The sequence below is a fragment of the Parasteatoda tepidariorum genome, chromosome X1 (genome assembly GCF_043381705.1).
Source record: "Parasteatoda tepidariorum isolate YZ-2023 chromosome X1, CAS_Ptep_4.0, whole genome shotgun sequence".
Lineage (NCBI taxonomy): Eukaryota > Metazoa > Arthropoda > Arachnida > Araneae > Theridiidae > Parasteatoda > Parasteatoda tepidariorum.
In genome coordinates this window covers 80,773,703-80,788,108 of record NC_092214.1, presented here as the reverse complement: position 1 = coordinate 80,788,108, position 14,406 = coordinate 80,773,703, and the positions used below count along the sequence as shown (strand labels likewise).

General features: G+C 33.1%; 1 protein-coding gene across 1 annotated transcript; it reads left to right on the top strand.

Moving 5' to 3' along the window:
* Positions 1 to 11,512: 11,512 nt before the first annotated feature.
* On the top strand, positions 11,513 to 12,127 carry LOC139427005 (uncharacterized). Its single transcript, XM_071187288.1, has one exon. It carries the CDS (start codon positions 11,513 to 11,515, stop codon positions 12,125 to 12,127), a length of 615 nt encoding a protein of 204 aa, XP_071043389.1.
* Positions 12,128 to 14,406: the final 2,279 nt, after the last annotated feature.

Below are 14,406 nucleotides of genomic sequence, written 5' to 3'. Positions count from 1 at the left end.
TATATTTTTTCTTTTAACAGGGCGCAATTCTAGTCTTAACTGAGCAGCCCCAGTTAAGCATTCTATTAATTTATCTACGTATCTCCTTCTCCTGACCTTTTTCATTTCATTTTTAAACTTCTACTGCGCATTATTATAGGGGGCGCGTTGTTTTTCAGTTTTTAGTGTTTTATTTTCCTCCACTTGCTTTTGAAGTTGATTCTTGACCTGTGACTGTGAGTTTTTAATTTTCTGATGATTTTTATTGATTTTCTTTTCGTAATTTGTTTATTCTTTTGAATGTATCTTGTTTTTCCTGGACCTCTATACAAAACCATCGGGGTACTGAGGGAGATATTTTAAGCTTTTGCTTCTCCCTCAAATAGAAATGGTTTTGTTTTTAATGGCTACCGGGGCCGGTACCCCCTGAAGACGTCGGCTTCGGTGGTCATATTTTTATTTTATTTCATTTGTTTTGTATTGATAGCTTAGAGATACAGTTATAAGTAGCCAAGTTGACAGTAAATTGGAAAGCTTTTGAAAGATTTATTAAATGTCATGCATGCAAAATGTATGTTAAAATAACACCATTTTGTTTTTACATTTATACAAATTCTAGATATTGCCTGATTCGGATGAGAGTATTTAAATTTTTTTATTTGTTTTACTCGAGAAGGTACATATTTTTTGAATATGATATTTCACCTTTTTGTCCATATGTGCAAATTTAACAACGTTTTATATATATGGGGGAGTTGGAAAACATCATCAGCATTAAAACTACATAAGAACCTATGTTCGGAAATGTCATTGTAAGGAGCTATAGCCCCTTACAATGACATTTCTGAAGATAGGACTATAGGGCTATAGGACTGCAGGGACTCCCTATAGGGACACTTGCTTTCCTATTATGACCTGTTCAAAAGAAGACAGAGAAACCGTTCTTTACAGAGAAGAGCCCTTACTGGCATATGACAACATCTGGATATGGGTCCTTATTCAATTTTTATGCTTTTATGACTTAACTCCTTAAGAAGTTTGTTTCAACATTTATTCGATTCTCTGTTTATTACGTCTTTCAACTTGTACATTTCGAAAAAAAAACTAATAAAAATGTTATTTAAAAAATCTGTAGCTTGATGTGGGAAACCGATTGCATATTTGAATATAGCGATATGAAAGCATCTAAAATCTGTTTAAAAATATCTCATGTAATAGAAAATAAAATAAAAGGAAATTGTAAACCAGTGTAATTCATATTAATATGTTTATATAGTTTTCTCTTTCCTTTTTCAAAAATTGTATTGCATATATTTTAGAACAATCCAGCTGAAGCACAAACGATATTTAAATAAATTGTAGGTAATGAATTCTAATGCAGTTTTAAGATAGGTGATTGCTCATTAAATTAAAAATAATTATCTTTGAAACCAGTGACAGTTCCAGAAATTAAAGATAATGAATTTAAATGTAGCTGAGAAACTAGTGATAGTTCGCTAAATTAACGACAGTGAATTTCAATGTAGCTGTAATACCAGTGACATTTCACTAAATTAAAAACTATGATTTTCAATATAGCTGTAAGACTTGCGACACTTCACTAAATTAAAGAAAATTAATTTAAATGTAGATTTGATACCAGTAACAGCTCATTAAATTAAGGACAATGAATTTCAAGGAAGCTGTACCAGTGACAATAGACTGAAATGAAGACAGTTAATTTAAATGTAGCTGTAAGACCAGTGCTAGTTCACTAAATTAAAGACAATGAATTTCAATGTAGCTGTAATACCAGTGACATTTCGCTATACTAAAAACTATGATTTCCAATGCAGCTGCAAGACTTGCTACAGGTCTCTAAATTAAAGAAAATTAATTTAAATGTAGATTTGATACTAATAACAGTTCATTAAATTAAAGACGATGAATTTCAAGGAAACTGTACCAGCGACAACAGACTAAAATGAAGACAGTGTATTTAAATGTAGCTGTAAGACCAACGATATTTCATTAAATTAAAGACAATGACTCTAATAAAGATTTATGAGAGCATTGCAAATCAAATGATATTAGAAAAACAATACTCTCTTACTCTTCTTTGTGGCTCTGCATCTGCTAATGAACAACATTTTAATTGTCCCATAATTAAAATAATATTTTCATTTAAAAATAAATCAAATTACTGAAAAAAGCAGGACATTCAACAAAAATTAATTAAGTTAATAACCATTTTATCAGTTTTTTTTTTAAATTTCAAAATTTACGATGTAAAATTTTAATTCTTAAAAGAAATAGTGATACAAGACAAAAACCAGTTTGAAGGCATCTCAGAGAAAATTGAATGACATTAATGCTAATGTAAAATACAGTACGCAAAAAAAAGGGGGGGAAAAGAGAAGAAATACGGGCTTCCCTGAATTTGATCTAATGATCGGATTTTCAATTTCTAGTACTCAATGTTAATGGCTCTAGGAGGTAAACTTAAATATGTTAATTAATTAGCACAGACAATATTTTAAGTTACGAAATCATGCACAAAAATGTATTTTATCTGAATAAACGTACCCATTTATCTAAGGATTCAGATTCCTGACCCCAAAACGTGGGGGGCAGCCGCAATCTGGGAAACATGTCCCAAAAGCTTGGCCTGGCGAGGGGTCCACGCCTTAGAGCCCTTAATGTTAATTTGATTTTTTGCGTATTTCGTTATATTTCAGAAACTTTTTAAGCGAATTGAAAAATTTTTTGTACGCGATTATAAAATTCGTCTGTCCAAACATAGTTTCATGTAAAAAACGAATTTTTGCAAATATTTCTTTTTAAATTTTATCTCATAATAATGGAAAAAAAATGTAAGATATAAAACTTTTAGCATTAAAAGCTTGTAATTTTACATGGTAAAATATCAAACTTGATCGAAATCGGTCCGAAGTTTGGACACGTTAATATTAATTTTACTTTCTGTGTACGAGCCTGTCTAAAAAGTATCCGACCATTGACTATAAAAAATATTTCGGATGCCAGATGGAGTTGGGACCCTAATCCCCATCAAAGTAGGCCCCTTGAGCTTGCACACACTTAGCCCACCGATTCTTCCACTGCTGAAAACACCTCTGAAAGTCTTCTTTCAGAATGGAGTTGAGCTCCGTCGTCGCGTTCCGCATTATCTCTTCTCTACTCTCAAAACGGGATCCTTTCAGTGGCGTCTTCAATTTTGGAAACAACCAAAAGTCGCAAGGAGCCAGATCAGGAGAGTAGGGAGGTTGGCGAACGGTTGTAATTCCGTGTTTGGCTAAGAAAGTGTGGATTAATTGGGATGAATGTGCAGGGGCGTTGTCATGATGCAAGTGCCAGTTGTTCGCCGTCCACATGTCTGATCTTTTGCGCCGAACTGCGTCACGGAGTCGCCGGAGAACATCTTGATAGTACTCATATGTTACTGTTTGTCCTTCCGGTGCATATTCGTGATGCACAATTCCGCGGACATCAAAGAAAACAGTCAGCATCACCTTTATTTTGCTTCGCACCTGCCACGCTTTCTTCGGCCTTGGAGAATCGGGATGCTCCTATTGCGACGACTGTCTTTTTTTTCTGGGTCATACCCGTACACCCATGACTCATCTCCAGTTATCACGGTGTTCAGAAACCCAGGATCAGCATTGGCGGTATCCAGAAGGTCCTGTGCAACGTCAAAACGGAGATCTTTTTGTTCCGGCGACAGCAACTTGGGTACGAATTTCGCAGCCACTCGGTTCATGTTCAAATCTTCACGCAAAATTGCACGTGCAGAATCTTTACTCATCCCAACATCTTCTGCAATCTCCTGCACTGTCAAACGACGATCTGCTATCGCCAAATTTCGCAACATTAGCTGCACTCCGAGCTGTTTGGGGCCTGCCACAACGGTGCTCACTCTCCGCTGATGTGCGACTATCTTCGAATCGTTTGAACCACTCCTTAATTTGTGTTACACCCATCGCTTCTTCTCCAAACACCTGCTGAATCTTACGAATTGTTTGGCTTTGAGAATCACCAAACTTTTGACAGAATTTGATGCAGTATCTTTGCTCTATTCTTTCAGTCATCTTGCGAGAAAACTAAATCCGACGTGCACTATGAACAGCAACTTGCTTGGCGACCACCAGCCAGCAACTTGCACAAGCAAACACGGTGAAAAAATTCACGCATGTGCATTAAGATTCCTCCTTCCACCGTGCAATTTGGCGCAGCCTTATAATCACTACTTTGCCCTGGAAAAATTAAGGTCGGATACTTTTTAGACAGACCTCGTATTTCGTCACATCTCGAGAATTTTTTTTTTACACACCAATATAAAAAAATTTTAACCAAAGATAAATGCATGCAAAAAATAACTTGTAGTAAATATTTATGGTTTTGTATTTTTTTTAATATTAGTCGAAAAATATTTGAATTGTAAGGAATACAGTTTTTTACAAAATTTTAAGGAATATAAATTTGCATGGCAAAATACAAAATTTGAGGAAAATTGATTGAATAGTTTCTGAGAAATCGAATCTTTGAAATTAATTAACTTAATATGATATTATATTAATTTAATATTAATATATAATATTAATTTAATCATTATTTACATTTAAGAAAATTTAATTTTTTTAAATTCCACTTTCTAAGATTCAACCGATTTCCCTAAAATTTTATGCTTTGTCATGCAATATTATATTCTCTAAAATGGTGTAAAAAATTTTCATACCTTATAGTTCAAAAACTTTTCGACTAAAATTAAATAAAATAATAAAAAATGATAAATATTTGCTAAATGTTATTTTTTGCATGGAATTAATTAATTTTATAATGAAATTAGTCCTTGACAATGAAATTAATTTTATAATTGAGTAAAAAAATTTCAAAATGCTTAAAAAGTTCTCAAGATATGGAGAAATAAGTGGAATTAACATTAAGAGGTACAAACTTTGAACTGCTCTATTGGGACCATATTTCCCAGATGGCGGCTACTGTCCATGCTTGTATCTCAGAGTCCGGCGAAACAAATTTATATTGATCCAAAGAGTGATCCATTTTGTGTCTGATTTCACAACTTAAAATATCGTCTGCACTAATTAATTTTTTCAAATTTGGATTTATCCCCTCGAATCATTAGGATTGAGTCCTAGAACGCGAAGATCCGATCATTAAATCAAAAATTATTTAGGGTTTTCCGTTCTTTATTTCACGCATTGTACTTGTTAACTAATTTTTAAACTTTGTAAAAATAGATCGCTGTTTTCTTAAAGGTAAACATTTTTGAGACGTCAAATTATCTTGCATCAAAGATTTACTTTAAAATCTAGTTGCGGAATACCGCCTTGAAATTTTTTTTCTCCAAAATTTTAAAATTCTTCAATGATATTTTCATCAGAAATTTTAATTTTCAAATGCCACCGCATGCCGATCAAATAAAAAAAATCAATAATCCTATTTTTATTATTTGATATTTTTTTATCACAAGCATTTCGGATTAAATTTTCACAACATTTGGCTCATTGAGTCATTAAAAGATGTCAATTCAAAGTGTTAAAACTATGTTTACTTCTTAATTATGGTTGCACTACCTCTAAAATATTTAAAACAATTCGATTTTTTCGACCCCCGTTGCACATGTAAGAACTACACAGGCCTGCGTTGAAAAAAAAACACATGGGGACTGATAGCTGAACTTTGTGTTTTTTGGTTCTGAAATGAAAAACAACAACGAAAATTTTCCATCACGTAACATTTTCTTGGAATTTTTATGAACATTTACCATAAGAAATTGTTCGCTTCTGAATTGTTTCCCTTCTTGCCTGACCAGCATTCTACTTTGGTAAAATCTACAAAAGTACCCACCTATGACATCTTTCTCTCATAATATCTCTCTACCAATAGCATCACGAAAATTCTTATCTTGATTCGCTGACCTCTCAGGAATACACTAGTAAACGTAATAGGGAGTCATCGAAATATTTTTAACTTCTGCTTTTCGCAGGTTTCGTGAAACATAGCTTCGAGTTCGAGAAGTTATGAAAATTTTCCAGATGACTTTTGTTACATATGCAGGAAACATGGTGGTGTTAAAAATCGCACGAGGATCATTAAACAAGACAATTCAACAATTAGAAAGGTTATTTTTAATTAGCGCCATGTGTTCCATGTTCTACCTTAAGTTATTATTTCGTAACCTCAAGTATATATTTTTCTATTTTTAGAAGCATTAATATATCAATCAAAGATGTTTTTTTTTAGCACTTACGAAGGTGAGGTGTTATACGGACCACCTAGTTTATTAATTTTTAGACTCACTATATAAAAAATATAATATATATATAAAGATATTATTTATATTATATGAAGAATAATGTACATTACATTTTTTTCACTAGTAGAGATCATTTATCAACCTGAAATTTTTAATATTAAACCTTCGGCAGTANGTATATATATATATATATATATATATATCAGGATTTGGATTTCTGACCCCCCAAAATACAGGGGGTAGTTGTAATATAGAAAATATGGTCGAATTTCAAAAATACTTTGAAATTCAATTTCTCAGAAACTATTCGGTCGATTTTGTTCAAATTTTGTATCTTGCCATGTAAAATTACATTCTTTAAAATTTTGCAAAAAACTTTATACCTTTAAAAAATATTGTCTACCATTATTAAGTAAAATACTAAAAAATAATAAATATTTACTGAAACTTGTATTTTTCATTGAATTATTTTTGGATAGAAAAATTTTATAATTGTATGCATGAGCAAACTAAGGAGACCATATTTCACAGATTGCAGCTACCCCTTATATTTTAGAGGTCAAAAATCCAAATTCGTCGAAAAAAAGGTATTCAAAGAAAGTACAATTTTATGTCTGATTTCGTAACTTAAAATATCGTCTGCACTAATTAAATAATGCAATTTTGGTCAACCCCTTAAACCTTCAAGATTGAGTCCTAGAACACGAAGATTCAATCAATTGATCAAATGCTATTCAGGTTGGTCCGTTTTATATTTTGTGCACTGTACAATATTCATATTTTGCACATTGTACAATAAGATTAAAAAAATGTATTAAGTTAACCTCAATCATTGCGAAAGTGATTAAAAAAATCTTTTTTTTTTTGCAGGCTTCTTCTGTGCTGTTCCCCTTAATGCATTCGTAATCAAAAACGTTAATTGTTGTGATAAACATCTAAAAGATTCAATTCTGTAGAACTTAGTGACTAAAGCTAGCTATGAAGTGAAACAGTCAATAACATCAAATGATAATAGCTGGTTATCATATAGAACATTGAATTTTGCAGAATTTAGCCATGATTATCATATAAAGCATTCAATTTTGCAGAATTTTGTGATTATTGCTAGTTTTTGTAAAACTATTGAATCAAGTAGAACTTTGTAATGGTTATCATATGAAACATTGAAATATGTAGAGCTTATATGTAATCATAAATACAGAAGTTAATGATTATACAGCTACTTATAATAAAAAACATTCAGTTATAAAGAATTATTGTAGTTGGTTATCATGCAAAAAATTCAGTTAATTACTGTTATTATAGCTAGTTATAATATTAAACATTCAATAATATAAAACTTACAAAAGAAGTACACATCTGTAAAATTAATGTTTAAACGAAACCAAGCTTAAATTAGAAAGTACAGTCGAAAACATAAGGCAGGGTAAAAATTTGCCTTATACATTGAAATCGAATTTTAAAAAAGTCGTATTTTGAAAATTCGATTTCTCAGGATCTATTCGATCGATTTCTCGCAAATTTTGTATTTTGCCATCTAAAATTATATTCTTTGAAATAGTGTAAAAAATTGCATGCCTAACAATTTAAAATTTTTTCGACTATCAATAAATAAAATACAAAAAGTAATAAATATTTACTATAAGTTATTTTTTGCGTAATTTTTTTCACCCCTGAACCTTGACTCTTTGGATAAACGAATTTTATAATCGTGTGCAAAAATTCTTTAATTCGCTTAAAAAGTTCCTGAAATATGGCGAAATACACAAAAATTAAAGTTAGCATTAAGGAGTTCAAACTTTGAACCACCCTCCAGAACAAACTATTTTGACCATTATTTCCCTAGTTGAGAGTACCTACTATGTTTTGGGGGTCAACAATTCAAATCAGTCGAGAAAAAGGTATGTTTATTCAGAGATAGTAGACGTCTGATTTCAGCGCCTGCACTAATTAATTAGCATATGAGGTCCTCCCCTCCAACCATTAAGATTGAGTCCTAGAACGTGAAGATCCGATCATTTGATCAACAATTATTTAGGGTGGTCCGTTTTCTTTGTACGCACTATACATGAGAAGTCCCATCTGTCAATAGAAATAGGAACTATTTTTCATAACAGATTGTTTTCCTTCATGATCCATATAAAGGATATGCCAAGTTTCATCGGTATTTTCCAACCAGTACTCACTTAATTATAACCACCGGATAACTTTATTCGAACCAATGAGAGAGGAAGTCATTACGACGTTCCAAAGATTTTCACCATTCAGAAAATTTAAGAAATTTTCTATTTTCTAGATTTAAGTATCTTCTAATTTATAAGACTTGTAAAAATATACTTGTTTCTTGATACTGAACAAGCCATACTGCTTTTAACTTATACTAATTTTTAATTTAACCATCGAGAAAATTCTTTAAAGTAGCTTTTCACTTGATGTTTCTTTGTGTAGAGGGGAGTGAGGTAAGACAGAGTAAAAATTTTTGAATTACACTTTACAAGTCAAGATATTGGCGTGGATTCACAACATCTGTGTAGATAAGTTTGCTTTGCTCTCTAATGTTCATATGTTTTTTAAACTAATCTTATTTATTGATCGTTACAATTACAAAAATTATTTTTTGTCCAGATTAATTCTTACCCTAACAAAGCACTATTCGATAACCCCTGTGTCAGATCAGCTCTCACCCTGATAAGTGCTCACCTCAAATCCCTTTCACTCAAGCACAAAAAGCCTTATTTTGTGAGCCGGGATAGCCTGGTTGGGGCGTAGAACCCATGTCCAGAAGTTCAATCACCGTCGGTCGACCTGTGTACAAAATGGTGCACGCACATCTGTCACAAAGTCCTCCAAGATCCCACAACAAATCTGGGGGTACTGGATCGGAGATTGATCGTGCTCATGTTCAGTTCAAAATTACGATTTGTGGATGGTGTGTGAATGCGTTTTCCATGTAAAATGGGATGTGACGTACGTGTGTTGCCTCCGGATCATCCTCAGGGATGTTTCCCAGACCGTCGTCAATAGCCTATTGAGCAGCTCTAATGCGGCGTAAATAAAAGTACCTTTACTATCTTGTGGAATTTTTTGAAGACCCTTTATAAAATATTGCACTTTTTACATAAATATAAAGGAATTCTCTGCAATTTTCCTTTAAAAAAAACTAAATAATAAACACGATATTTTGTGTAAGGAATTTTGATTGGGCCCTCAGCAGCCACGGGACACCTTTCCTCTTTTCTCTTTTGCACGGCATTGACCAGGCTTTACCTAATACCCGGATGATTTCACTTTTTTAGAAAAATTATTCATAAAATAAATAGAATATCTACTATTTTTCAGGAATGATATATTGTACACAACTAAACAATGAATATATTGATTAAATCTGACAGTTTCTCGGTCGAACAGTTTTACTTCAACTGGCCTTCAACCCGGTCTTAACCCACTTTTCCCTAAATATATTTGAACACATTTATTCAGTCAAATTAGGGATTTCATTCAGTAAAATGAGAATTTTTTCCCTCCCGAAAATATAAATTCACATCACCCCAGTTAATATCGTGATCAATTTAATTATAACCACGCTATATGAATAGAGACTTATAAATAACTTTACTGAATTCAAAATTAGGTAATGAAAATAATTTAAAAACTTTAAGATTTATAGAAACTGTGAAAATAACATTTAAGGGCAATCAATATGAAACACTCTGTACTTCCCTAACAGCAAAATAACCTGGACCCTCATTGGGCTAATATTCATGAATATTGGCTCAATAAAGTTTCAAAGCGCAGTTATTCTACCTATATAGAATTTTTCGATTCACCCGATATTTCACAGCCACTTATCGATTCTATATAGAATTATCTGATTCACGCGATATACATTATTTATTCAATGTAGGTTCTGTATTGGCCAATATAGATCCTATATAGGCCATTCTAGGACCAATATTAAAAAATCTACACATCCCAATAATGGTCCCTCAGTGCAGTGTTCCCCAACCGCGGACCGGTCCGTGGATCAAATGGTACCGGGCCGCCCATTTCATTCAAACTAAATTTAAATTCCTAGGTTTATACCCCAATTTAAAAATATCTGTGCTCCATTAAAATTTCATTTATTTAAAAAAAGGGGCTCCGAAGGTAGTGACATAAATTTTTTAATGTTTGTAATGTATCATAGTCTCCGATTACCCCCAGATGGAACCGTCTCATTGCAAAGAAACAAGCTCAGGGTTCTCATTGATTTAACCTTCTAGTAAGTTAAAATGTTAAATCACTTTATATTTATTTTTTGGTGTAACTGTATTTTATTTTGAAGGTATGTTTAAATACAACTAAATTAAAATTAATAAATCAAAATAATCTAAAATGTAAACAATCAACGTCCTCCCCCCCCCCAGTGGGCCACGGTAAAATTACCAAACGTTGACAGGTCCGAGGTGATAAAAAGGTTGGGTTGTTGTTGTAGTTCATTTACGTCGCACTAGAGCTGCTCAATGGGCTATTGGCGACGGTCTGGGAAACATCCCTAAGGATGATCCGAAGACATGCCATCACAATTTTGATCTTCTGCAGAGGAGATGGCACCCCCGCTTCGGTAGCCCGACGACCTTCACGCGAAGTCGAGCACTTTACGGTAGAACAGTTTAACGAGGACCAATACCGCACACCCTCGGTCCCTATGCAGACTGATCCAAGTGGTCACCCACCCGCAATAAAAAGGTTGGGGAACACTGCCTTAGTGCATTCATACTGATGCCAAACCCAACTGGGGCCAAGGTTAAATTGTTGCTAGGGTTTCCTTAAACAGGGCAATAGCGAGCGATAAATTTCGGAGGTGTTCAGCCGTAGATGAATAATCTAACAATAACGTGTTAGGAGAAATCTTTTCTTATTTGTTGATTTGTAACGCATGCGCTCTGAAACTCTTGCGTACTAGAATATTTTGCTTGCTTGCCAGTTGGATTAGCGATTTCGCTACAGCATGTTTACTTTGGATTTTAAGCGAGCTTCAGGGCACATAGTTTTCTTTCCCCAACTATTTTGGAAGTTTGGAGTATGTTCTAATTCAGTTTTTAGTTTAAAGTTTTTAATAAATAGTTTATTTTGGCAATTTAGTTTTATTTCATTATTCGATGCCTCATATTAGTTTAATTCATGTTAGTAATCCCCACATTCTGGTCCGTCGAGGTAGGAGCCATAGAAATTAAATTTTAGTTAGGGCTTTGGATTACTTTTCATGAGCTTTTCAATATGCCAAAATTATTAGAAGAGCTACTTAAGCTGAAAAGAGTAGTTAAAAGTAAAGTTACTAGGGTAACTAATTCTATCTCTGACTTGTCGCAAGATACTGAACTTAACGTTGAACATTCTGATATTTGTTTACGTCAAATAAGTGAACTCAGTTTGGAAGTTTCAGATCTTTTCAAAGACATCTTAGTTGTTGCTTGGGACGAAGAAAAATATTCAGATTACGAAACTGAGCTTTTCGACTTACTGAATAAATTAGATAGTTTTGAATTGTCTTTAAAGAAACGAAATAGTAATTTGACTGAAAATAGTAATTTGACGAACGCACAATCTCAAACTTCGGTTGTAGCTGAAACTCCAAAGGCTTACATCAATCTTCCAAAGCTGGACTTACCTACTTTCTCAGGTGATTTATTTTCTTGGATATCGTTTCGAGATTTATTTTCAGCTACTGTACGCAATAATGAATTATTATCGGATTCTCAAAAATTGCAATATCTGAAATTATCAGTTAAAGGCGAAGAACTATCGTTCATCAACTCTATACAAGTTTCAGATGTAAACTTTGAAAAAGCGTGGAAAGCACTTCTAATAGGTATCACAGTGAAGTCAACTTAGTTTATTGTTTCTTAGATAAATTATTCACGCAACCAGGTTTGCAAGTTGAATCCGCTAAAGGTTTAAGGAAACTTCTGGACTTATCAACTGAATGCTCAGGCAATTTACGAATTTTAAACCAACCGGTTGATAATAAGGATCCAAATAGCATCCAAATTTGGATGAAGATATCCAAAACTCAAATTTTGCCAAGCAAATTGGAATGTTGAATATTCTGCGAAGGTTCACATGGTATCTATAGATGTGAAAACTTTCTTGCTAAATCAGTTCAAGAAAGAAAGACTTTCGTTTTTAAAAGAAAACTTTCGTTTTTAAAAGAAAAGCATCCTTCCAGCGGATATAGTTAGGATTTTTGATTCTTCTGGAATTGGTGTTGATTGCCGAGCACTTATAGACTCTGGATCTGAATCAAGTTTTATCAGTCAAGACTTAGTTCAACGTTTCCGTTTAAAAAAGATGAACGCAAATATATCTTTGTCAGGTTTATCAGCGAAACCCATGACCAAAGTAAAAAACTTTGTAAATGTTACAATTGATTCAAGACTGGATCCTAACTTTTGTTTAAATATATCCATGTTAGTTCTTTCGAAGGTAACAAGTAATTAGTCTCAACACACACTTGACTCTAGCGAGTTTACCTACCTCAAAGGATTTCAACTTGCTGATCCAAATTTCAATCAGCCAAACAAGATAGACGTGCTATTAGGAGCAGATGCAATTCCTAATGTTTTTCTCGGTGAAAAACATAAGCCAGCTAAGTTTAATACTGCGACCTTCCGAACTGTATTCGGATGGGTGGCCACAGGAAAAATGAGTTTTGGCTCTACAGGGAAAGTCGGAAATTTGCACATTGCTTGCTTTGATATCGACAAGAATTTGCTAACCCTTTGGGAGCTTGACCATATTCCATGTAAGAAAATTCTTAGTGAATCTGAAAAGTATTGTGAAGAAATCTTCCAAGAAACTACGACGAGAAATGCAGAAGAAAGATTTGTTGTTCGATTCCCTTACGAAAATTTAAGGTATATTTAAGGTTGATTTGAGGTATTTTTGAGGTATCAAGGTTGATTTGCGGTATATTTGAGGTGCATTTAAGATTGCTGAGAGAACAGCAATAAAAATTATACCTCGTAAAGATTTTAATTAAGGTGTACGAGGTTGTTTTATGTATACTTCAGCTTATTTTGAGGTTGTTTAAAATCAACTGCAAATCAACCAGGCTGATGAGGTGATTTTCAAAGCATACCAGGTTGATTTTCTGAAACTTGTAACAAAAGAGGTATTTTTGAGGTACAAAATTTTTTACCTTATTTCAACTAAAAAGAGTATTTATTGAGGTATATGAAGTCATTTTATTTATACCTAAGCTCATTTTGAGGTTGTTTTAAATTTACTTCAAATCAATCAGACTGATAAGGTGATTTTTAAGGTATACCAAGTTGATTTTCTGATACTTGTGACAAAAAAGGTATTTTTGAGGTATAAATAAATTTACCTTATTTTAACTAAAGAGAGTGAGGTATTTATTGATATGAATTCATTTTATTTATACTTAAGCTTATTTTGAGGTTCTTTCAAATTCACTTCATATCAACCAGACTGATGAGGTAGTTTTTAAAGTACAAGGTTGGTTGTTTTTTTTACACATGTAGCTAAAGAGATATTTATAAGGTATAAAAAAATTTACCTTATTTCAACTAACAAGAGTGAGGTATTTACGAGGTATAAAAAAATATACCTTTTTTCATCTAAAGAGAGTGAGGTATTTATTAAGGTGTATGAAGACATTTTATTTATACCTAAGGTTGTTTAAAGTACACTTAATATCAACTAGCTCACTTCCCAGAGTTCCGAGCTAGCCTGCAAATGGCGTGTGTGTTTACAATCGAAAGTTTCTTCGAAATTCGGTAAGTGCGCTTGACATTTATTAATTTAGCGTTATCACTTTTAATCAAATATGCTTCAATTTTCAAACTTAAATTTCATTATTTTTGTTTTAAGGACGCGTCCTGATCCTACAATATTTAAGTCGGAGGATATTCTTTGAGACTATTGTTGTAGGCTTAGCAATAAGAGAGAACAATCGAAATATTTCTCGTCAGTAGTAATAGCCGGGGTTGGTGCTACGGAAGTGACGCCATCACCCAAAGTCAACGGGAGCTTATTTCTGTCCCAACCGGAAGTTGCTTATTTCTGCCCGTCTATAACCGGATGTTGCTTATTTCTGCCCGCCTACAACCGGAAGTTGTATATTTCTGTATATTGTATATTCTGTTCCC